Source organism: Scyliorhinus torazame, chromosome 11 (assembly GCF_047496885.1).
Source record: "Scyliorhinus torazame isolate Kashiwa2021f chromosome 11, sScyTor2.1, whole genome shotgun sequence".
Lineage (NCBI taxonomy): Eukaryota > Metazoa > Chordata > Chondrichthyes > Carcharhiniformes > Scyliorhinidae > Scyliorhinus > Scyliorhinus torazame.
The window spans coordinates 115,188,590-115,211,512 of record NC_092717.1 but is presented as its reverse complement, the minus strand read 5'-3'; the positions used below and the strand labels follow the sequence as shown (position 1 = coordinate 115,211,512).

Genomic DNA, 22,923 nt, shown 5'->3' with positions numbered 1-22,923 from the left:
CATGGTGACCACATGGGCCCCCACGTCCCGCCCCTCCAGGAGGCCCAGAATCCGCAGATTCTTCCGCCTCGACCGATTCTCCATCTCCTCGAACCGCTCCTGCCATTTATTGTGGAGCGCCTCGACCTTTACCGCCAGGCCTGAGATCTCGTCCTCATTGTCAGAGATCTTTTGTCGAGCCTCTCGGATCGCCACCCCCTGGGCCGTCTGTGTCTCCAGCAGCTTATCAATAGAAGCCTTCATCGGCTCTAGCAGGTCCGTTTTAATCTCTCTGAGGCAGCGCTGGATACCCTCCTATTGCTCCTCCGCCCACTCCCTCCACGCTGCCTGGTCTCCGCCCGCCGCCATTTTGTCCTTCTTCCCTCCCTTCTTCAGGTCCACCATCACCTTTTTTGTCGCCCCGCTCCTAGTTAAAGCCATATACTGACGGGGAGCTATTATTAACTCCTTCCCACACTGGGAAACGTCGGAAAAGTGCCCTTGGGGGCCCTGAAAAGAGCCCAAAAGTCCATTTTTGTGGGAGCCGCCGAATGTGCGACTTAGCTCTGCATAGCCGCAACCTGAAGTCTCGAGAGGGAATCCTTTTGGCAGTGTTCGCTTCACCAGTCTGCCCCAAGAAGTCTGTGGAAACTCCTGAAAAAGGTCTGAGAGTCCGTTCCAGACGGGAGCTGCCGAATGCGCGACCTACTCCTCCATGGCCGCCACCGGAAGCCTCGTCCCCGCTTCTTCAATGGCCTTGGTAGATCTTTTCACAGTTGTTCCCTCTGCTGCTAGAATTCACCTTTAATAAAGGCCCTCAAGTCAGCTTGCAGCTTTAAGCTTGCCCATCCCCCGCCTGCATGCTGGTAGAGACTTTGTTTATCGTGCAGTTATAGCCAAATGTTTTACTGTTTCTGCCGGGTCTGGTAACCAAGAGACATGCCATTCCTGGGGGACACTGTCGGGGGAATGTTGCAGTCTTCTTCCCACACCGGGAAATGTCGAACAAATGCCGTGGGGGCCCTGTAAAGAGCCCAAAAGTCCGTTCCAAGCAGGAGTTACCGAACATGCGACCTAGCTCTTCATAGCCGCACCCGGAAGTCATTATCCATTTAATTGTAGTACAGACAGTACATGAAGAACAAGGAATCCAAATTAATTACTATAATGGTACTTTCACCCACAAATGCACATTCCAATATTAAGGGAATTAGATCTATACTAATACATTTTAAATGCCCTGTGCAACATTTTACTTTACTTGCCTATAAACATTACATGAAACAGAAAAGTGCTGCCTTCTCATCTAATTAACATTCTCAAGAGGAAACTTCAGATATTCCAAGCAGTCAACTCATTAGAAACTATATCTTAATTAGATGCAATGTTGTGAAGCACCTATCTCGACAAATTACATGAAGTTGAATTTCTACCCACAAATTACCTTCCTTGTCCCAAAGTAACTGTAACATACCATGAGATTCTGAGTTGCACACAAGATCAGCTACAATTTCAGAAAATGGAGATTACAAAATTCATACTGATTTTTGTTCTGCACCAGTTTTACTGAAGGTGAGAAAACTGCACAATACGTTTTTATCTCTGTGCTCACATGTAACTGGCTGTTACTGTAATATGATATTTTAGTCATATGCTGTAAAACTGCTTGAAATTTCATGGACATGTTGCTGTAAAAGCCAATACCATGAAGAATATCCCTCAAATGGCTGCTAAATGACATCTTGGATACATTGTAAATCCCGGTGTAATCAACTTCATTGGTTAAACTATTCACACATCGCTAACTGTAATGACAACTTGGAAAACCCCCAGAAATAGCATTAAAACATGAGATCAAAGCACCTTTCAGTTTGAAGACAAATTGCTTTTGAAGTCTAACAATGAACTGCGTCATTGCAGTGCACTTGTGAAAAGCAGCATATATAATGTGGTTTCAACAAGAAGCATGCACAGCTTTTAAGTAATATTTTTCCTTACAGATCGGTACGCAAGCCATTCACCATTTTAAGGACTTTTCATGCTTGAAATCAGATGTGGTTGGTAATGCCTTTCAAACAAGTGTTACTTCTGGAAAAATAACCGGAGGCTTTTAAAAACAGCTCAGGCCTAAAATGTCAATGAAGATATTCAAAAACATAGATAACTTTATATCTCGTTTGATTTCTTTTGTTTCTAATTATATTAGAAACTTTACTTAAGTCAGGGTTATTCGAGTTTAGTTGAAAGATAAATGGCAGCCAGTCAAAGTATTTCAGCTTCGCAACTCACATCTAACTCAAGAGAACAGCTAGATGTACTTGCAATGGCCTTTTCCACACTTGTATGCTCTAGGTATGATGTATTGCAAAAGCTGACAAGAGAATAGCAGATGTATTAACTGAATTAACTAGGGGCTGTTTAGCACAGGGCTAAATCGCTGGCTTTGAAAGCAGACCAAGGCAGGCCAGCAGCACCGTTCCATTCCCGTAACAGCCTCCCCGAACAGGCGCCGGAATGTGGCGACTAGGGGTTTTTCACAGTAACTTCATTTGAAGCCTATTTGTGACAATAAGCGATTTATTTCATTTTTCATGAATGTCAAATTACTTCTGGGTGCAAGTTAACAGGCTTCCTAAAATTAGCCCCATTTCAGTAATAACATAGCCCCAAGACAAATCACAAAAACATATTGTTCAAAAACAAAAATAAAAAGGTGGGAGTGACCAAATATTTGGTTAAAGAGCTTTTATAACGAGATAGCTTTTACAGAGAGAATAGAATTCCAGAGCTCAGGGCCTAGATCCTGAAGGAACAGCTGACAGTGGGACAAAGGGAGCCGAGGATACAGAGCAGCCAGTCAGAGAAATACCAAGTTCACAGCTTGGAGAAGGTTACAAAGCCTTAAAGTAATTCAAATTCCCTCAGTGTTTATCAGTTCGAGCATTGGTGGATTTTGCCAATGTATTCCAATGAGCAGAGTGTGAATAAGTAGGATTTTGCGCAAATAGGATACAAGAGTTTTTCATTAACTGAAGTTTATGAAGGGTGGATGACAGAAAGTGAAACAGAAGAGCACTAGAATGATTAGGTCTGAAGGTGAAGAAAGCACAGATGAGGGTTATCAGCAGTGGAAGGGCAATGCACAGAACTGGTATAGGAGTACTGGGACAAATTGGTCGACAGTCTTTGTGACACAGATCTAAGGGGTTGGAAACTCAGCTCAAATAGATAGGATGCCAAGGTTTTTATAGATCTGGCTCAACACGAGACAATGGATGGGGTGGAGAATGGAACCAACTCAAGAGGATACGGAATTAGTGGTAGGCCTGAAGATGATGTCTGCAGTCTTCCCTGTTTGCATTGTTGAAATTGCATTTCATCTAGGACTGGATATCAGACATGCGATACAACAAAACAGTGGACGGAACAAGGGAAATAGGCAGTGAAACATAGAGAACGAGCTCATCATATACATGAAAAACTAATCTAAATACTTCAGATAATATTGCTAGAAGTCAAAAGGTAGATGAAACAGTACTAGGCCATTCAGCTCTTGGATCCTGTTCTACTGGATCATGGCAGGAGTGTCCCTCAACTCGATTTACCCGCCTTTGCTCTATATCTCATTTAGTAGCTTAACCCAACAAAGTCCAACCTTGAAACATTTAAGTGTCACAGCATCTACTACCTTTTTGGGGAAGATGATTCCAGATTTGCACTTAAGGTTTTTGGGTGACAAAGCTTTCCCTGATTTTACCCCTAAATGCCTTAAATCTAATTTTAAGCTTCCACCTTTTTGTTGTGGATTCTTCCAGCAGAGGAAATAAGATTCTCAGCATTCAGTCTCAATATGGATGGCACGGTTTCACAGTGGTTAGTACTGCTGTCTCACAGCATCAGGGACCTGGGCTTGATTCCGACTTTGGAGACTGTGTAGAGTTTGTACGTTCTCCCTGTGTCTGTGTGGGTTTCCTCCGGGTGCTCCGGTTTCCTCCCACAGTCCAAAGATGTGCAGGTTAGGTGGATTGGCCATGATAAATTGCCCCATAGTGTCACAAAGATTAAGTGGGGTTATGGGGATAGGGCAGGGGGTTGGGACTGGGTGAGGTGCTCTTTCGGAGGGTCAGTGCAGACATGATGGGCGAAACAGACCCCTTCTGCACTGTACGGATTCTATGAAATCAATTTCATCATTTTAAACACCTTAATTAGATCACTGCTCAACCTTCTAAATCAAGGGAATACAAACCGTGTTTATAGCCTGTACTCATAATCCTGGAAAATATGCAATGTTGCCCTGCCAAGGCCTCTCGGTCTTTCATGAGAAGGAACCAAAGATAGATTCTAGCACAATCCGGTGGTAGCATGGATAGTGTTAGTTTGAGAAAGCAGGTGATGATAATGTGTGTGACAGGAGCGGGAGGAGGGGAAGTTTAGTGGAATTAACCAAAAAGAGCATGAAGTCAGGCTCAGGGACAAGGTACGTTCAGACATCTGAACATGGCTGGAGATAAGAGAGAAAGTAGTGAAAGACAAAGATAGAAAAAGACGTTCATGAGCTCCTTGCACCGGTTATTAGAAGTGAGAGAGCAGAGAAGGCAAGGAGAAGTGTTTAAGGGAATGATTGGTGAGAGAGAAAAAAGTCCCAAGGTTAATCCTGAAGTAATAAATAATTTTGACAAATTCAGTCTTGCTAAATCATGGTCATAAGAGTTGTAGAGTTTTTCAGTACAGAAAGAGGCCCTTCGGCCTATTGTGTCTGTGCTGTCCATCAAGCACCTATTTATTCTAATCCCATTTTCCAGCTCTTGGTCCGTAGCCTTGAATGCTATGGAGTTTCAAGTGTTCATCTAAATGCTTCTCCTTAAATATTGTATGGGATCCCGCCTCAACCATCCTTTCAAGCAGTGACTTCAGATTCCCACCTCCCTCTGGGTGAAAAATCTTTTTCTCAAATCCCCTCCAAATCTTCTGCTTCTTTCCTTAAATCTATGTCCCTTGGTTATTGACCCTTTCACTAAGGGAAAAGGTTCCTTCTCAGGTTCCTACCCTCCCCGCCCCACCCACCCCCCAAGCCTTCTCTGCTCTAAGGAAAACAACTCCAGCCTAACCGGCCCCTCTCCATGGTGTGAGGACTCAGATAACCTTTCCTCTGTAAAATGATCAAATTTCTGGTGTTTCAACATTCCAAATTTCTTTCTACTTTACACTTAAGTACAACGATATGATAAATTCCTTGATCAAACTAGATTGCAGGCTAACACATTTCCTTCCAAAACACAAAAAGAGAGTTGCTCTTTAAGCAACCTCTCAGTAAGATAGATCAAATAGCATACTTACAGTGCAAGAGGCGAAAATCAATGTAAGGATGAGAATCTCTTCTTTCAGGTTGAAATCCTGCCCGGCTCCTCACCCGTACATCCCCTAAAAGAAAGCGCAAAGCATATTTTAAGAATGCCCAGGGTTTACATAAGTGCCGATAGAATCATACCCAGCCCAGCCGGATGTGTAGCCTTCACCAGAGAGGACAAGAAAGGAAAACAAAAAGTCTGCAATAAAGATATACAAGTGAATTCAGATGATTGATTTACCCTTTATCCACAAGATCTACAATAAGCACAATTCTCTTGAATATCTGTATCTAATTCACACCAATGTGTCCTGCAGTGGACATTTCGGTCTTTTTATTTCAAGCTACAGTAATCCTACTGTTATGGCATTTTCTATTGTTGGTAACATTTTCTGTACATCCCAGATGGCTAATTGGTTTCTTTGGTTAAAAGGGGGAAGAAAGACGAAAAAGTTTGCACTAACTTAGCATCGGTGCTGGGTCCACTGTTATTTGTGATTTATATTAATGATTTGGATGAGAATTTAGGAGGCATGGTTAGTAAGTTTGCAGATGACACCAAGATGGCACAGTGGATAGTGAAGAAGGTTATCTAGGATTGCAACGGGATCTTGATCAATTAGGCCAGTGGGCCGACGAATGGCAGATGGAGTTTAATTTAGATAAATGTGAGGTGATGCATTTTGGCAGATCGAATCAGGCCAGGACCTACTCAGTTAATGGTATGGCGTTGGGGAGAGTTATAGAACAAAGAGATCTAGGAGTACAGGTTCATAGCTCCTTGAAGGTGGAGTCGCAGGTGGACAGGGTGGTGAAGAAGGCATTCGGCATGCTTGGTTTCATTGGTCAGAACATTGAATACAGGAGTTGGGACGTCTTGTTGAAGTTGTACAAGACATTGGTACGGCCACACTTGGAATACTGTGTGCAGTTCTGGTCACCCCATTATAGAAAGGATATTATTAAACTAGAAAGAGTGCAGAAAAGATTTACTAGGATGTTACCGGGTCTTGATGGTTCGAGTTATAAGGAGAGGCTGGATAGACTGGGACTTTTTTCCCTGGAGCGTAGGAGGCTTAGGGGTGATCTTATAGAGGTCTATAAAATAATGAGGGGCATAGATAAGGTAGATAGTCAACATCTTTTCCCAAAGGTAGGGGAGTCTAAAACTAGAGGGCATAGGTTTAAGGTGAGAGGGGAGAGATTCAGAAGGGCCCAGAGGGGCAATTTCTTCACTCAGAGGGTAGTGAGTGTCTGGAATGTGCTGCCAGAGGTAGTAGTAGAGGCGGGTACAATTGTGTCTTTTAAAAAGCATTTAGATAGTTACATGGGTAAGATGGGTATAGAGGGTTATGGGCCAAGTGCGGGCAACTGGGACTAGCTTAATGGTAAATACTGGGCGGCATGGACTGGTTGGGCCGAAGGGCCTGTTTCCATGCTGTAAACTTCTATGATTCTATGATTAGCACTTTCCTCAGGAGATCTGAAAGAAACTCATATCCAACGGGCACAATGAATCTTGAAGTGTGATAATTGTTGTATATGAGGAAATACAACTCCTGATTTACGCACAGTAAGGTCAAGTCACTGAAAAAATAACCAGCATTTCTGTTTCAGGTGCAAGTGTTAGTTCAGGATGCTGTTATACTTGTTTATAGACAAATTGCTTGCAGTTGATTGGCTCTTTGCTAATTTCTCTTCCCCTTAATCCAACACTCCTGCCTCGGATTCAGGTTATGGTATTCTAGACTGATAATTCCATGCTGATGGCAGGCTGCAGTATCAGATATGCTGCCTTTAAGTTTTTGTTACTACACCGCCTGCCTGTTCAGGTAGCTGGTATATTAAGAGAAGTGTGACATGATAAGAAAAACATTATTTCCTTGAGCCCTCCAATGTTTTCCCTTGGGTACTTGTCAAAACCCCTGTTGAAAGCCCCGATTGAACCTGCCTCAACCACGGTCTCAAGTAGTGTATTCCAGATCCTACCCACTCTCGGCATAAAACGTTTTCCCGTCATGTCACTATTGGTTCTTTTGCCAATCACTAACTTGGAAATAATACATGGCAGGAATTACGCACATTATGCATCTCTATATCCTGCTAAGCAAAATCGTGCAGGCCAATGTGCTCAAAAGCTTGCATTTAATATACATCCAGTTTATCACAATTCGTCTGTCATGCTGTTTTCATCATACCAAGATATAACTAGAATTATTATTAGTTTAAATTTACATAGGTTATATACTTATCTTAATAAGTAATAAGTTTGACCCCTCGAGAAGCTAGGTAGCACTGTGAAACTTTACTTCTTCTTTGTCTGTTTGCACTGAAACTCAGAATCCACCCCTCGTTGTTGATGCCCACCCACCAGCAACATTATTTCCCTCTTTGATATTCTTCATGGTAGGTTGATGTCCCCTCTTCCACCACTGTCCACCTGCTCTTCTTTCTCGATTCATCGTACATCCTTTTTCCACAGGGTTTCTCCAGATTGTACACAGTTGGAAAAAACTCAAAACATCAAAATGATGTATTTTACAGTTTCTCATAATGGTTCTTCCAGCACTGTTGCAGCAGATGAATGTGAGAAAGAATCCCCAGAGGAAATTCACCTTCTCAAAGTTAATTTAGTGGTTCAGCCCAGGGAAATCAATAGTTTTAGTCTGCAATTTTGAGAGACGAAGAGATGGATATGGAGACAAAAAGCTGGGCTAACTGAAACAGCATACATCTTAGAAGCGGGGAGGTTATAATGGGAAGTAGACCGGCAGTAAGTGAAGGGGGGGGCTATAGCTGAAGGAGGAATGGCATGCAGTCTCAATGGAAAGCAACAGTTGCAGTTGAGTAACAAGGATGCTGAGATCAGTGGCCGGAATGCAATCCACACAAGGAATGCGCACAAGGAATGCCATAAGAATTAACCAGAGTGACTAGGACCAGGAGATGCAAGTAATGAGGGTATGAGTCACGGAGAGCCTGTTTAGCAGTGTTCATTATACAATGTGTGTGAGATATAATGTAAAAGGGGTAAATTAACCAAATCTAATTGAATTGTAACCACTTTAAGCATGTTACCTCCCAAATGGCAAGAGAAGAGACGGACAAAATTAGAAGATGACACAGAGCAACTCAACAGGATGCAGGATGAAAAATGCCAACAGAAGGATTAAGAAACAGAAACAATCCTGCTTCACGGTAGCACAGTGGTTAGCACAGTTGCTTCACAGCTCCAGGGTCAATTCCCGGCTTCGGGTCACTGTCTGCGCGTTCTCCCAGTGTCTGCGTGGGTTTCCTCCGGGTGCTCCGGTTTCCTCCCACAGTCCAAAGATGTACAGGTTAGATGGATTGGCCATGATAAATTATCCTCAGTGTCCAAAAAAGGTTTGGTGGGGTTACAGGATAGGGTGGAGGCGTGGGCTTAAGTTGGGTGCTCCTTCCAAGGGGTGGTGCAGACTCGATGGGCCGAATGGCCTCTTTCTACACTGTAAATTCTATGATTCACAAGAATCAGTGCTGTGGAAGATCCAGAGCGAGTGTGAGAGCATGACACTGGTATAGACTAGGCATGTTCTGATAATCTGAGCCACAAGACAACAAGAATATATACTGGATTACTCACCTAACATACGAATGTACAGAGCAGTCTGATCTGAGCTTTCGTACGATATTGCTCCTCGTCTCTGAAAAATAGGAGACCAGACAGAAATTGTTACTTTTCAAAATAAATAAGAGTTCAACTCCAGAAAGCAGAAAGTGCAAAAAAGGCATATTCACTGAAAATATGTTTTTTCTTTTTAAATAGGCAGGAGGAAGTACACAAAACAAAGACAGAATTCGCATTCATGTTAGAATGCGGTCAACTGGGTTTGACTGGAAGACAAACAGAAAATATCTTTGGCTAATAAAAAATACCAATGATTATGAGTCAACATTAGGAGTCCAACCTAATCTCGGAACACAGGAACAGAAATAGGCCACTGAGTCCCTCAAGTCTGTTTCATCATTTTAATAGGATTAGCTCAGCTCCATTTGACCATCTTTGCCATAGAATAAAATACATTAGAAACTTGCAGACTGGAGAGGTAAATGGCAAATGATAATGTAGATAACTGTGAGGTGATGCACTTATTACGAAAAGTAGAACATCACATATACCATTGAAATTAAGAAACTGAATGGGATCGAAGAGCAGAAGATGTCAAGAGATAAGCAAAAGCATAAACACAGGTTAGCGAAGCAATGAAAATTGCTAACAGAGTATCAGGATTTATTTCTAAGGATTCAAAAAAATAGAGAAGTAATAAAGTGGGAAGACTAAACCATTGGGTGCGATCGGCGCAACGTGGCTGTAGATCTCTGCAAGCCTCCCGCCCGCTTCCCGACAGCCATGATGCCTCGCGACATCTACCCAGGTCCTGCGAGGCATCAGGATCAGGAACCAGTCCACAATGGGCAGGACCAAGCGGCGTTCATGTTGGCCTTCTTACCCACTATCTACTGGCCTCCCTCAGCCTCCCCAGGGAGGCCGCAGCCATGCACCTTTCAATACTGGCCCACATAAAAGGCAAACAACTTAAATTTCTCATCCTGATTTTCAAATCTCTCAATGGCCTTGCTTTTACCCTATTGTGCAACCTCCTCCAGCTCCACAATCCTCAGAGATATCTGTGCACTTCTAATTATGTCCTCTTATACATTTCCAGTTATAACTGCTCAGTTGACTCGGCCCCAAGCACTGGGATACCTACCTTCCCTAAACCTCTGGTCTATCTCACTTTCTTCTTTTCAAACACACCTTAAAAGCTGCCTCTTTGACCAAGCTTTTGATGATGTGGCCTGAGATACACCCTCATGTGTCTCGGCATCATACTGTTAAGGATGTTCCTGTGAAGTGCCCAACTTGCACAGAGCCTTGATCAGGGAGGAGAAGCCACCTGCCAACATGGACAAGGAGGATTTGAAAAGGAAGAATGACAAATGTTCGGTAGCTTTAATTATTTTGAGGTAGGCAAAAGTCTTTACTTTCCCTGAAGGCATTAAGAATCAGTGATTGTGAAACAAGAGTCAAATATAGAAAGGACTAATAGGGGCATTAGGGTTCTTATGACTATCAGGAGCTTTCATGGTCATCTGATGCTAGTTTAAATATTAAATGTTAAAAGATTTACTGAATTGAAATTCACAATCTACCATGATGGGATTTAAATATGGGGCGGGATTCTCCACTCCCGTGCCTAGGTGCCCACGCCGTCGAGGTTCACGACGGCGCAAAACGGCCCCTATCACGACCGATTCAGGCACCGACAATGGGCTAGGATCGGGGCCGCGTCATCTACACGTGCCAGGCCTTGTCGGCGCGTAAAGGCGGCGCCGCATAACTGGCGTCACCCGCGCATGCGTGGTTGCCGTCCTCTCTGAGTCCGCCCCGCAAGAAGATGGCGGACGGATCTTGCGGGGCCGCGGAAGGAAGGAGGTCCTCCTTCAGAGAGGACGGCCCGACGATCGGTGGGTACCGATCGCGGGCCATGCCACATTTGAGGTAGCTGGTGCAGGATCCCCCCTCCCACCCCCGCAGGCCGCCCCCCAGCCGTTCCCGCCGCTTTTGAGAATCGCGGGAGGGCGTCAGACCGGCGTTCGGGAAATTTTGGCGACCCAGGCGATTCTCCCAACCGGCGCAGGAGAGAAGAATCTCGCCCATGATCTCGCATGCTACTCCAGCACACTACAGGGCAACCATGCCCAGTAATGTACAGCGAGCTGGATTCAAAGCTGGAATACTGGAGCATTATTGAATTAGATCTGTGCCAGTTACTGTTGCAATAACATTTATCTAAAAAAAGGGATGGCTATGAAGGAGGAAATTTAAGCATAATTATTGTGACAGGAAACAAATGAGCCTGGTTTTGGGATGGGTCACCATTTAACAACTTTGGAGAAGAGCAATAGATATTAAAGGAAAGAGGGGTCAAGAACACTTGAGTGCTGCAATCTTGGCAGTTTTGAAATGAAAAAAGGAACAGTATCCAGAAGACAGGAAACCATTTCTGTCTGCACGGGTTTAGGTAAAAAAAAATATCATAAGAAATGAGAGCAGGATTAAGTAATTCAACCCTCATGCCTGCTCCACCATTCAACAAGATCATGGACTGATCGGATTGTGACCGTAACCCCACCTTCCTGCCTCCCATAAATAATCTTTGGCTTCTTTGTAGATCAGAATATGTCCAACTCATTCTTGAATATATTCGATCACCCAACCTGCACTGCTCTTTGTAGAAGAGAATTCCAAAGACCCTCAAAGAAAAATTCCACCTCGTCTCTCTGAAATAGGAGACCCTCTTAAAATTGCAACCTCTAGAAAGTCTAGATCTAGATTCCTCCACAAGGGGAAACACCCTCTCAACATTCACCTTGTCAAGCTCGGCAGAGTATTTTATGTTTCAATAAGGTCACCTTGCATTCTTTTAAACTCCAGAGTATAGCCCAACCTTTCCTCACAAGACAACCCCTCATCCCAGTAATCTATCTAGTGAACACTTTCTGAACTGCTTCCAACGCACAAGTCGCGGGTGTGCTGCAATACTCTCTACTTGCCTGGATAAGTGCAGCTCAACAACACTCAAAAAGCTTGATACTATCCAAGCCAAAGCAGCTTGCTTAACTGTTCCATCAACCACAGGAACACCAAGGGTCATTCCACAACACCTTTAAAGCCCACAATCTCTACCAGCTAGGAAAGGGCAGTAGGTGGATGTGAACACCACCACCTGCATGTTCACTTTCAAGTCACACATATAACTGTTCCCGGGTTAAAATCCTAGAATTCCCCCCCCCCCCAGCATTGTGGTGCACCTACAGCACATTTACTGCAGCAGTTCAAAAAGGCAACTCACAATCAACTTCTCATGGGTAATTAAGGATGGGCAGCTGGCCTTGCCAGTGACACATTTCTGACAAATGAATAAAAAGGTTCAGAACACTGCACCGTATGTTACAATAAAATGTTACATTACAAATTGGCAGGACAGGTGCAAATGTTCATTGGACCAACATGCCCAAACAATCAAGCATTCCATAAGCAAGGTCCACAAACAAGATGGACGCCTGGATTTGACAGCCCACTGGTAAAACAAAAACAAACTATGTTTTTGGAAAGGAGAATGTGCCGACAGGCACACAAATATTTTACTACAGAAGTGTTTTGTATATTCTCTGCCATTGGGGGTCAGGTTATATTTTGGTTACCATGTACATTAGCTCACTTGGGGGAAAAAAAGCAAAGTGATATGGGGGATAGTTCGGGCAGGTGGAGTTTGAGGTCAAAGATCAGCTATGATCGTATAGCATGACAGAACAAGCACAGAGGACCAAATAACCTTCTTCTCATTTCTTTTGTAAATTGGATCAGATTGATTCTGGGGTCTTACATAGTAATGAATTAGAAATATACCCATGTGTTTTAAGGAATAAATGATGGGTGTTGCAGTTAAATGTTAAACTCTTTAAAGAAGAAATTAGAATAATAATTCAATTATTTCCACATTGCCCACACATATTTGCCAAACAGTTTACAAAACTGTTTACATTCATGCTGAGAACAGTTTGACACACTTTTAATTTTCAAAAAAGGTAAACACACTTTCTAACCTACATACTAAATTTGTCTCTTTTTTTTCTCCTAATTTGTGTCTTCCTTCTCACTCTGCTCCGTCTTCTGCCACACTCTATCTCCCATCCTTCTCAGGTTCTCCCTCCTGTCCTGAACTTTTTCTTCCTCATGTTTTCTCTCCTCCCCTCCCCCCCCCAATACTGGAATGTGTGTGTGTGTGTATCTTTATGGTCATTGATAATGGATATTGGGGATTGGATAGCGGCGGGGGGGGGGAGACACATCTTTTGCAACTGGAAGGGGTAGGGAGACAAAGGGGTCAAGGTTTTGGCTCACTCATCTCACCTTTTCTGGCTCAGAGGTGATGAGACACATTGCAATGCTGTGTCACTCATGCAGAGATTAGCTAACTCGGCAGAGCCTATGGATTTGACATGGGACCTTACTCAATGTCACATACATGTCGACAATCCGCTTATCATGCAGACAATCCGATTTGTGAAATCCTCTTTACACTTGTCATCATTTGTGACCGGAAATTAGTGTGCATCGTCAAATTCACAGAACCACATTTCACTGCTCTGAAGTCTGGTGTCTAATGCACTGAACAGGGAGTTCTCATCTCCAGTATACAAAGCTGTCATTCTGTACCTTCCCATTAACAATTAATGCTCAAACCAAGATCAATCACCTGATTTTTTGTGACACTATTTTTAAAAATTATTTGGGGATAAATTATTTTTATCTGATCTCCTTGACAAAATTGGGTGAATTTGGATTTGTTTAATGTCACGTGTACTGAGGTACAATAACAAATCATGTTAAGGGTTCACAATCTGAGTGAGTGGTCAGAAAGTGGACTGGTGTCAGTGCTTGGAGAAGGATAGGTTAATAAGGGGTAGACACTACCGGGTTGTTAAGGCAAATCATGTCTGACCAATTGTCTGAATATTTTGAAGAATTAGCAGAGTGGGAAGCTGAAAGTAGGGCAATAGATGTACGTGTATAGATGTTCAAAATGCAATTTATAAAATGGCACTTCATAGGCCTATTCAAAAATAGAAATCCTTGGGAATGAAGGGACAAAAACCACATCATCCCTTCTTAATTGCTGTTTGTAGGACCTTGCAGTGCACAAAATTAGTTGCCACGTTTCCTACGTAACAAGAATGACCTCACTTCAAAAGTACTTAATTAGCTGTAAAGCAATTTATAGAACATAGAACATTACAGCGGGGATGATTCAAGGTCATGAAAGGCACTATATAAAAGCACTTATTTTAAGAATATGTGCCATTATTAGATAAATGCAGAAAATTGTATGCTTTAAATGTTAATTTTACTTTGAAGGAGTTAAACCCTAAAATATAATGGGGGACATGCACCCAATAGCTGTATACAAGTCCTTTTTATGGCAACAGGCTGTGAGGCGTTTGTGGTCCTTGTCTTGGATAGGTATTGATAAATTACGCAAATAGATTTCAATTACATACAAGGTCATCCACTTTGGACTTAAAAAGGATAGAACAAACTACTTTCTAAATGGTGAAACTCAAAAACGGTGAGGTCCAAAGGTTGCCCAGATATTTATAATCTAATGAACAAACACAGAATAATGTAAAGGCTGATGGAATACTAGCCTTTATATCTAGCGAACTAGAATAAAACGGGATACAAGTTATACTAAAGCAATGAATGCAAACCTGTGTAGTACTACACCCACAGTCCTGTGAGCAGTTTTGGGCACCACACCTGACAAAGAATATATTGACCACGGGCCATACTTCTGAAAACGCCCAATCTCATCTGATCTTGAAAGCTAAACGGACTCTGGTCTGGTTAGTACGTGGATGGGAGACGGCCTGGGTGTATTCCAAGTGCAGTAGGCTGAGTGATGAGCATGGCTGCTTCCATGGATTCGATTCCCAGCCATTGCAATTTGTGATCTTGATGCCATTCAAATGTGGAACTCCGAATCGCTTTGAGGGAGTGCAACACTAATTGCCAGAATAATACCTGAACTCACGAAAGAGTTAAATTATAAGGAGAGGTTACACAAGCTAGGGTGTATTCCCTGGAATTTAAAAGGTTAAGAGATGATTTGATCAAAGTTTTCAAGGTATTAAGAGGAACAGAGGGAAAGTAGAAACTATTTCTGGTGGTTGGGAATCTTGGATTAAGGAGCTTAGTCTAAAGTCAAGAGCCAGCCCTTCAGGGCTAAAATTAGGAAACACTTCGACATGCAAAGAGTGGTGGAATCTGGAACTACCTTCTGTAACCAGCAATTGATACTAAATCAATTTGTTAATGTAATTTTAAATCTAAAATTGATAGATGTTTTTATTAACCAAAAGGTATTAAGTAAAGGATATGGGGCAGAAAGCTTTAAGTCACAGATCAGCCATGATCACAATGGCAGAACAGGTTCAAGGAGCCAAAAGTCATCCGCCGGTTCAGACAGCACCTCAAGGATGAACACTTCATTAACATGTTTAAATCCAGCTTTCACACCTTACTTCAGAGTCCGATTTAAATAGAACAGCTGCCAACTGGGCATCCCAGAGCTCAGGATGCATGGCAGCAAAAGGAAAGAAGGAAAGGGAGAGCTGTCAGCTTACGGACAAGTGCTTTCATGGGCCAGAAGCATCAGGCGTTCTGCCCCCAAGTCCCCCAGGCAAACCTCAATTCCCTTGACTTTCCTGCCCGTCCCGGACAACCTTGCAACTTGGCTCCTCCATCCAACCCAGTCAGTGATCGACCTCTTCACCCCTCCACACCTGGCCTGTACTGCCTTTGCTGGGTGCAGCCTGGTACTGGTTTTCCCTCACCCAGCCTGCCTGGCAAATTGTCCAACTGGTAGGCATGTTATGGAAGAAAATAAATGGGAAGTTCTGCCAATCTTCTGTCCACAGCCATACTGGATTTCCACCCCTACTGCTACAATGCCCCAGAAATAATAAAGCCAATGATGCGGTTAGAAAATTAAAAAGAGGTCTCCCTGGTACAATGGACTCGATGGGCAGAGTGGCCAAAATCTGCTTCTATGGTAGACCAGAGCAGATCATTTTCCAAAAAGTGATAGATCTCAGATCATTTTCCAAAAGTGATAGATCTCTTGTAAAGATCAGTTTGTTAAATGGTCAACCGTGAAGATTCTTTCCTCACTGAGAAAGTAAATTAAGGTACTAGCTTTTAACAGCAAATAACTACCTACAAGTGATGTCCTTCTGCATTACACATTTGCAAAGGACAAAACATCACTTTGTGCCAGTACCTTAATTAAATAAATCTGTTGATGGAACAACTGCCCCTATAGATTGAAACTTAAAGCAGTTTTTGAACAGTAAAAGCTTCAAGTTGTTTCTCTTGTGCTGAATGGCCAGAGGCCGATTGTAGATCAGCCCCCCCCCCCCCCCCCCCCCCCCGAACAGATACCACCAATATGAATGATGCCACACTGAATGAAGGCAAATTCCAGATATTCTTTCCAGGAAGCTAACTCTCCTGTGTAATCCAATTGAACATTCAACATCAAGGCTTGGCCACACATAACACCCCATTTTGTCTCTCAGTGCTTTTAGTATTTTCAGGACTTTTAATTTCTGGAATATTGGCAGATATGGTAACCTGTTTCTCCTTGCACCAAGGTCAAGAGTAATATTCTTACCAGTAGGATCAACAAACCTAGCAAATTTAGGAATAAATTTAGAACCTTCATGGTCCATTTTCTCAGCTACTCACCAGATAAATAGCTCCTGGGGACATGAATGTGTTTCACCAACAGCGAAAGGGGGAGAGAGAGAGAGAGAGAGAGAGAGGAGAGAGAGTGTGGGAGGAGATCATGAGACAGCTGATAGATACACTGACAAGAATGAAGCACTGCCCACGGAGAGCAAGATGCTCCACCCAAACCAAGTAAGAGGGCAGAGATAGATGCTAACTGACGCATTGTCCTTGCTCTTTGAACCTGTAGAGGGAGATTCAATTTAAAAAGCGACTTTGGTTAAATTTGGGAGACAGGGTTATAGGTTATGAACCTGTGAAGGTTCACACCTGTGGGCTGAGTCGGTTAATAATATATTGTAACCTTTATTGTAACTAAGTTGTACAGAGTGTTCCTAATGTAACATTTTTCGATCATCTAATACACGGCACCTGGAATGAAAGGGAATGCCCTCGGTTTACAACATGGTCATGTCTCTTCCAAATCTCTTGTCATTTCTAAGTAAACTAAACTCCCTTTGCACCTGCTCTATTTGGCTGACACTCCGGGTAGAATTTTCCAGACCCTGGAAGGCGGCAATGGACTCACGGGAGGTGGAAAATAGCGGGCAACTATTTGGATATATGAGACAAAAAATTGTTTGTGTGGCTGATAGTGAGGAAGAAAGCAGTCGTCTGCGTCAACTGGTCAGTTGGCCAGAAAAGTGGCAAATGGAATTCAAGTCAGAGAAGTGCGGTGTAATGCATTTAGATGGGCAATGAAGACAAGGGAATACACAATAAATGGTAGGGTATACGAAACGTAGAGGAACAGAGAGGCCTTTGGGCACATGTCCACAGATCCCTATAAGACACGAGGATGGATAGATAAAGTGGTTAAGAAGGCATTTGGTATAGGTTTCCTTTATTAGCTGAGGCGTAGGATAGAAGAGCAAAGAGCAGCGAGGTTATGCTATAACTGTGGAACATTAGCTAGAACATCTAGTTCCAATGAACAGTCAATGGACTAAAAACTTTCTTTTTTCTCTCCCTACAAATGCAGCCAGATCTGAGTTTTTCCAGGATTCCTCGTTTTTGTGTAGAACATTAGACTCTAACTGACCTATTGCAGAGAGCTCTTGTCACCACATTACAGGAAGGATGTGATTACATTAGGGAGGGTACAAGGATATTGCCAGGAATTAAGAATTTTAGTTGTAAGCAAAGACTGGATAGGCTGAAGTTTTATTCTTATAAAGAGGAGATGGAGTGAAGATCTGATTGAGGTATACAAAATCATGATAGGCCTAGATAAGATAAATGAAAAGGACTTATTTTCATTAGTAGAGAGGTCAATAACCAGAAGGCATAGATTTAAAGTAGTTAGAAGAAGGATTAGAAGGGAGCATAGAAGTTTTTTTTTTACCCAGAGGGTGCTTGAAAAAGGTAGTAGAGGCAGAAACGCTCATCGTATCTAAACAAAATTGATATGCGTTTGAAGTGCCTTAAACCTACAAAGTTACAGGACTAAGAGCTGGAGGGTGTGTTTAGACAGATAGTTCCTTTTCCCAGCAGGTAAAGACATGATGGGCTTAATGGTCTCCTGTGTTGCAAATGTTTTATAGTTCTGTGTTTACTTTCTATCACAAAGGCTTTCACTGAGAAAACACCTCTGCCCCTGCCACATTTCTTAGTGCTGAAACTATTACTATGCCTCTACCATCTTCTACCCCATCTATTCCTTTCCTTCCTTGATTGGCAACCCCATTCTCCACTCTCTATTCCTCGAATCTGTGTTATGCTATCCCACACAAAGTCCTTACCAATCACTCCTCTCCTTAGTCACTTGCATCCCTCAATGTCTCAAATTTGTAATTCTCATAATTGGGTTTTAAATTGTTCCAAGCCTTGTCCCTCACTATCTCCAACCTCTTTCTACCCCAATCGTTCAGTTCCTTTGACTTTGGCTTGTTGTGCTTGCCTTCCATCCTTTCTTCGACCACTGTCAGTTATGTCTTTTAGCTATCTGTGGAGTTGCTCCAAAAACCTTTCTTTCCACTTCATTCTCGTAACCTCTCCCACTAGGTCATTGTCTGGATGTACACTTTTGTCTGATTATGCCAATGAAATCTATCCTGAAGAGTTTATATAAATGCAAGTACTTTTTGTTCATGTTTTTAATCAGTACAAAAGTAGAACAATCTGTGGCTCTGGTAAGATGACTCCAGGGAAATAAAAGGTTGTTTTCCATTGCACAATAGGATCCTAATCTTTACTGTGGTAAAACACTAAACGCTGGTCTCATATTTCTTGTTTGTAAAGGTCTTCCATAGATTAATATATATCACTACCAATTTTGGGGGAGATTGCATGTCCACAAGTTTCGAACAATATTAATTTGAGAGATCAAATGGCCGGAGCAGACACTGAGAGGCTTTTTCTTTACTGTAAAGCTCAAATAAATAAATCCCAAAATATCAAAATTGCAAAAATATCCTTTGCACCTTCAAATTGTACTGAATTAATCCCTGAAAGATAGAATGACTTCTTGTACATGAGCAGGCTTCACAAATTACCAGTCATTAAATTGAGCATTTTACAGATATTAATCAGCAATGCAAAATAGATCAGTCAACCCTCAATTGCTCTAATTGGTGGGAACACAATGCAACTCTTCGTGCAATCAGCTCCTAAAATCTTGACAAGAATTGCGCAATTATTCATTACCAGCATCAAGCAAGACCATCTCGTCTTGCATTTTACCGAGTAATTAAATATGCAAACATCCAAGTAGGCAATTGCTAGTTTTCACATTAATGTGGATTACTGTTGAGCTCTTAAAAAAAAAGATGAGGTGCCCAAAGTTGAAATGAGTAACAGATAAGATTAATAAGTGATTGTGACAAGTAGCTTAATTTCAAAAAATACTTAAATTCTAAGGTGACAAAAAAGGCAACAGGAGTCTTGAGAAATGTTGATAACCTAAAAAATAGGTATGAATCTGAAGTCCACTATCTTCTACAATTAGAGATGGAAAGATACCGAGGCCATGGAGAGAGTTGTAAACAAGGACAAGAATTTGAAAATTAATACATTGCCTGAACAGAATCCAATGTAGGTTAGTCAGCATAGGGGTGATGGGTAAATGGGGTTTGGTGCAAGTTAGGATATGTGGAGCAGAGTTGTTAATAAACTTGATGCAAAGCAGGAGACCAACTAGAAGAGGATTAGAGTAGGAGTCTATTCTAGAACAGAGTTTAAACAGCTGAGCTGAGGATGGGACAGAAATGGATGAGGTTATGGAGGTAGAAGTGTTGGTGATGGGGGAATAACGGAGTGAGGTCCAGGGTCAAATGGGGTGCCACATTTTCAAGCAGTCTGGTTCAGCCACATAATGAGACCAGGGAGAGGGATGGAACCAGTGCTAATAATAATCATAATAATCTTTATTATTGTCACAAGTAGGCTTACATTAACACTACAATGAAGTTAAAAATCCCCGAGTCGCCACACACCTGTTCGGGTACACAGAGGGAGCATTCAGAGTGTCCAATTCACCTGACAGCAAGTCTTTCGGGACTTGTGGGAGGAAACCGGAGCACCCGGAGGAAACCCACGCAGACACGGGGAGAACGTGTAGACTACGCAGACAGTGACCCAAGCCGGGAATTAAACCTGGGACCCTGGTGCTGTGAAGCAACAGTGCTAACCACTGTGCTACCGTGCTGCCCTTCTGGAACGGAGTTGTGGTGGGAACCAAACAAACTTCAGTCTTTGCAATGTTTAATATTTCCATCCATCCAGTCCTGGATGTCAAACAAGCAGAGTGACAATTCAAATACAGTACAAAATTGAGGGAGGTGGTGGTGATGCTGTATTGAAGGTGTTAGCCTGTACATGGAAACCTTTTTTTGATGTTGCGGGAGGAGAAACCATTTTAAGTGGTTCTTTAGCTATCATTTTATAGACCAGAATGGAACCATGCAAGGACAATTCACCCAGCTGGGCGTTGAAAAAGAGGCTTTGAAGGTAGATGGTGTGGGAAACCATGTCAAAAATGCAAATAGGTCGAGAAAGAATAGTAAAGATAGATTACTACGGTTACAGTCACATAAAATGTCACTTGAGACTTTTGAAGGGGGCCTTTACAGTGCTATGGCAGCGCGAGTAAACTGATTGGAGAGGTTCAAACGTCATTGTCAAATCCGAGCTGGGCCATTTAGGAATGCTGTGGTTACTGACTAAAATGAAATTTTCAAGACGGAGATTGACAGATGTGTATTCGGTAAGGGTATCAAGTGATATGGCATTAAAGCAGGTAAATGGAGTTGAGATATAAATAAACCTTGACCTAATGAAATGGCAGAATAGGGTCATGGAGCTGAATTAACAACTATTCTTATGTTTGCACAGTAAATGGAAGATGATATCGTGGTAGTAACTAAAGACATGATCAAAAGGTACATTTTGAGTAGATTCTTGAAGGGAAGCGGGCCAACATTAAAAGAAAAAAGATCTATATATAGTGCCTTTCATAACCCCAGATGTCCCAAAATGCTTTACAACCAATGCAGTATTTTTGAAGTGTAGTCACAGTTGCAATGTAGGAAATGCAGCAGCCAATTTTCACACAGAAATCCCCCAAAACAGCAATGTGATAAAAAACACATTGGGGGGTCGGAGAATGACGCCCAGAGGGTCGGAGAATGGCCGTTGGCCGCCGTGAATCCCGCCCCCGCCGGTTGCCGAAGTCTCCGAAGGGAGAAAAGTCGGCGGGGCGCTAATGGCGCCGCTGACGTCGGAGAATGGCACGGGTCTGCGCAAGGCAGCCGATTTTCGGCCTGCCGATATTCTCCCTTCCGGATGGGCCGAAGTCCCGTCGACGTGATGACCGTTCACGTCGACGTAAATCAAACCTCCTTTTCATCGGCGTGATACCGTGCTCCAGGTTCACGCCGACCAGCGTGGAGGTGAGTGACGGCCTGGGGGGTTGGCCGCTGGGCAGGCGATGGCGTGGCCGCAATCTGAATGTGTGGGGAGAGGTGTGTCTCGGGTTGTGTGTGTGCGCGCGCGGCGGGGGGGGGGGGGGGGGGTGGTTAGAGTGGGCTGGGCTCCGGGGGAGTGCCGGGGAGGAGGTTGGCGTCCGTGCTGGGGAGGAGGTTGGGGTCCGTGCCGGGGAGGAGGTTGGGGGGGGGGGGGTCCGTGCCGGGAGGGGGTTGGGGGGGTCCGTGCCGGGGAGTGGGATGGGGGGGGTCCGTGCCGGGGAGGGGATCCGTGCCAGGGAGGAGGTTGGGGGGGGGGGGGGGGTCCGGGCCGGGGAGGGGGATGGGGGGGGGGGGGGTCCGTGCCGGGGAGGGGGATGGGGGGGGGTCCGTGCCGGGGAGGGGGATGGGGGGGGGGGGGGTCCGTGCCGGGGAGGGGGATCCGTGCCGGGGAGGGGGATGGGGGGGGGGTCCGTGCCGGGGGGTTCCGTGCCGGGGAGGGGGCTCCGTGCCGGGGAGGGGGATGGGGGGGGGGGGGGGGTCCGTGCCGGGGAGGGGGATGGGGGGGGTCCGTGCCGGGGAGGGGGATGGGGGGGGTCCAGGCCGGGGAGGGGATCCGTGCCAGGGAGGAGGTTGGGGGGGGGGGGGTCCGTGCCGGGGGGTCCGGGCCGGGGAGGAGGTTGGGGGGGGGGGGGGGGGGGGGGGGGGGGAGTCCGTGCCGGGGAGGGGGATCCGTGCCGGGGAGGGGGACCGTGCTGGGGAGGGGGATGGGGGGGGGGGTCCGTGCCGGGGAGGGGGATGGGGGGGGTCCGTGCCGGGGAGGGGGATGGGGGGGTCCGTGCCGGGGAGGGGGTGGGGGATGGGGGGGTCCGTGCCGGGGAGGGGGATGGGGGGGCAAGTGAGTTGGTCCACCTGGCCAGGTGCCAGCCTCCAACAGTTGGACCCATGCGGTCCATGCCACCTGGCTGGGGGGAGGAGGGGATATGGGCAATGACGACATGTCGTCGTTCCCCTCCCCCCCACCAGGCCGTCATGTTTTCCGATCATCCAGCGATGTTGGCCGCCGTGGCGGCAGCCGCTAATGTCTATGTTGCCCTGAATGAGGAGGAGGAGGAGGAGGAGGAGGAGGAGGAGGAGCGTGCCAGAGAGGCGGCGCAGGCTGCCGCAGAGGGACAGGCGGCAGCCGCCCAGGCTGGAGGGACACCTGACCGACAGGACAAGGAGGGGGAGGAGGACGTCGCGGCCCCACGGCAACGGAGGCACCCGAGGGCGCCCCGTGTGTACCGGCAGTCATACCA

The 22,923-nt window shown here is 44.6% G+C and overlaps 1 protein-coding gene across 3 annotated transcripts in view; it reads right to left on the bottom strand.

Moving 5' to 3' along the window:
* Positions 1–22,923, bottom strand: part of pde7a (phosphodiesterase 7A) — a 125,811-nt gene that overhangs the window by 63,556 nt on the left and 39,332 nt on the right. For all 3 annotated transcript variants that reach the window (XM_072467657.1, XM_072467655.1, XM_072467656.1), the window contains 2 exons: positions 8,952–9,012; positions 5,320–5,403 (listed from right to left, as the gene is read on the bottom strand). In XM_072467657.1, the coding sequence (XP_072323758.1) occupies positions 5,320–5,403; positions 8,952–9,012 (145 nt within the window). The remainder of the gene's footprint in view (positions 1–5,319; positions 5,404–8,951; positions 9,013–22,923) is intronic.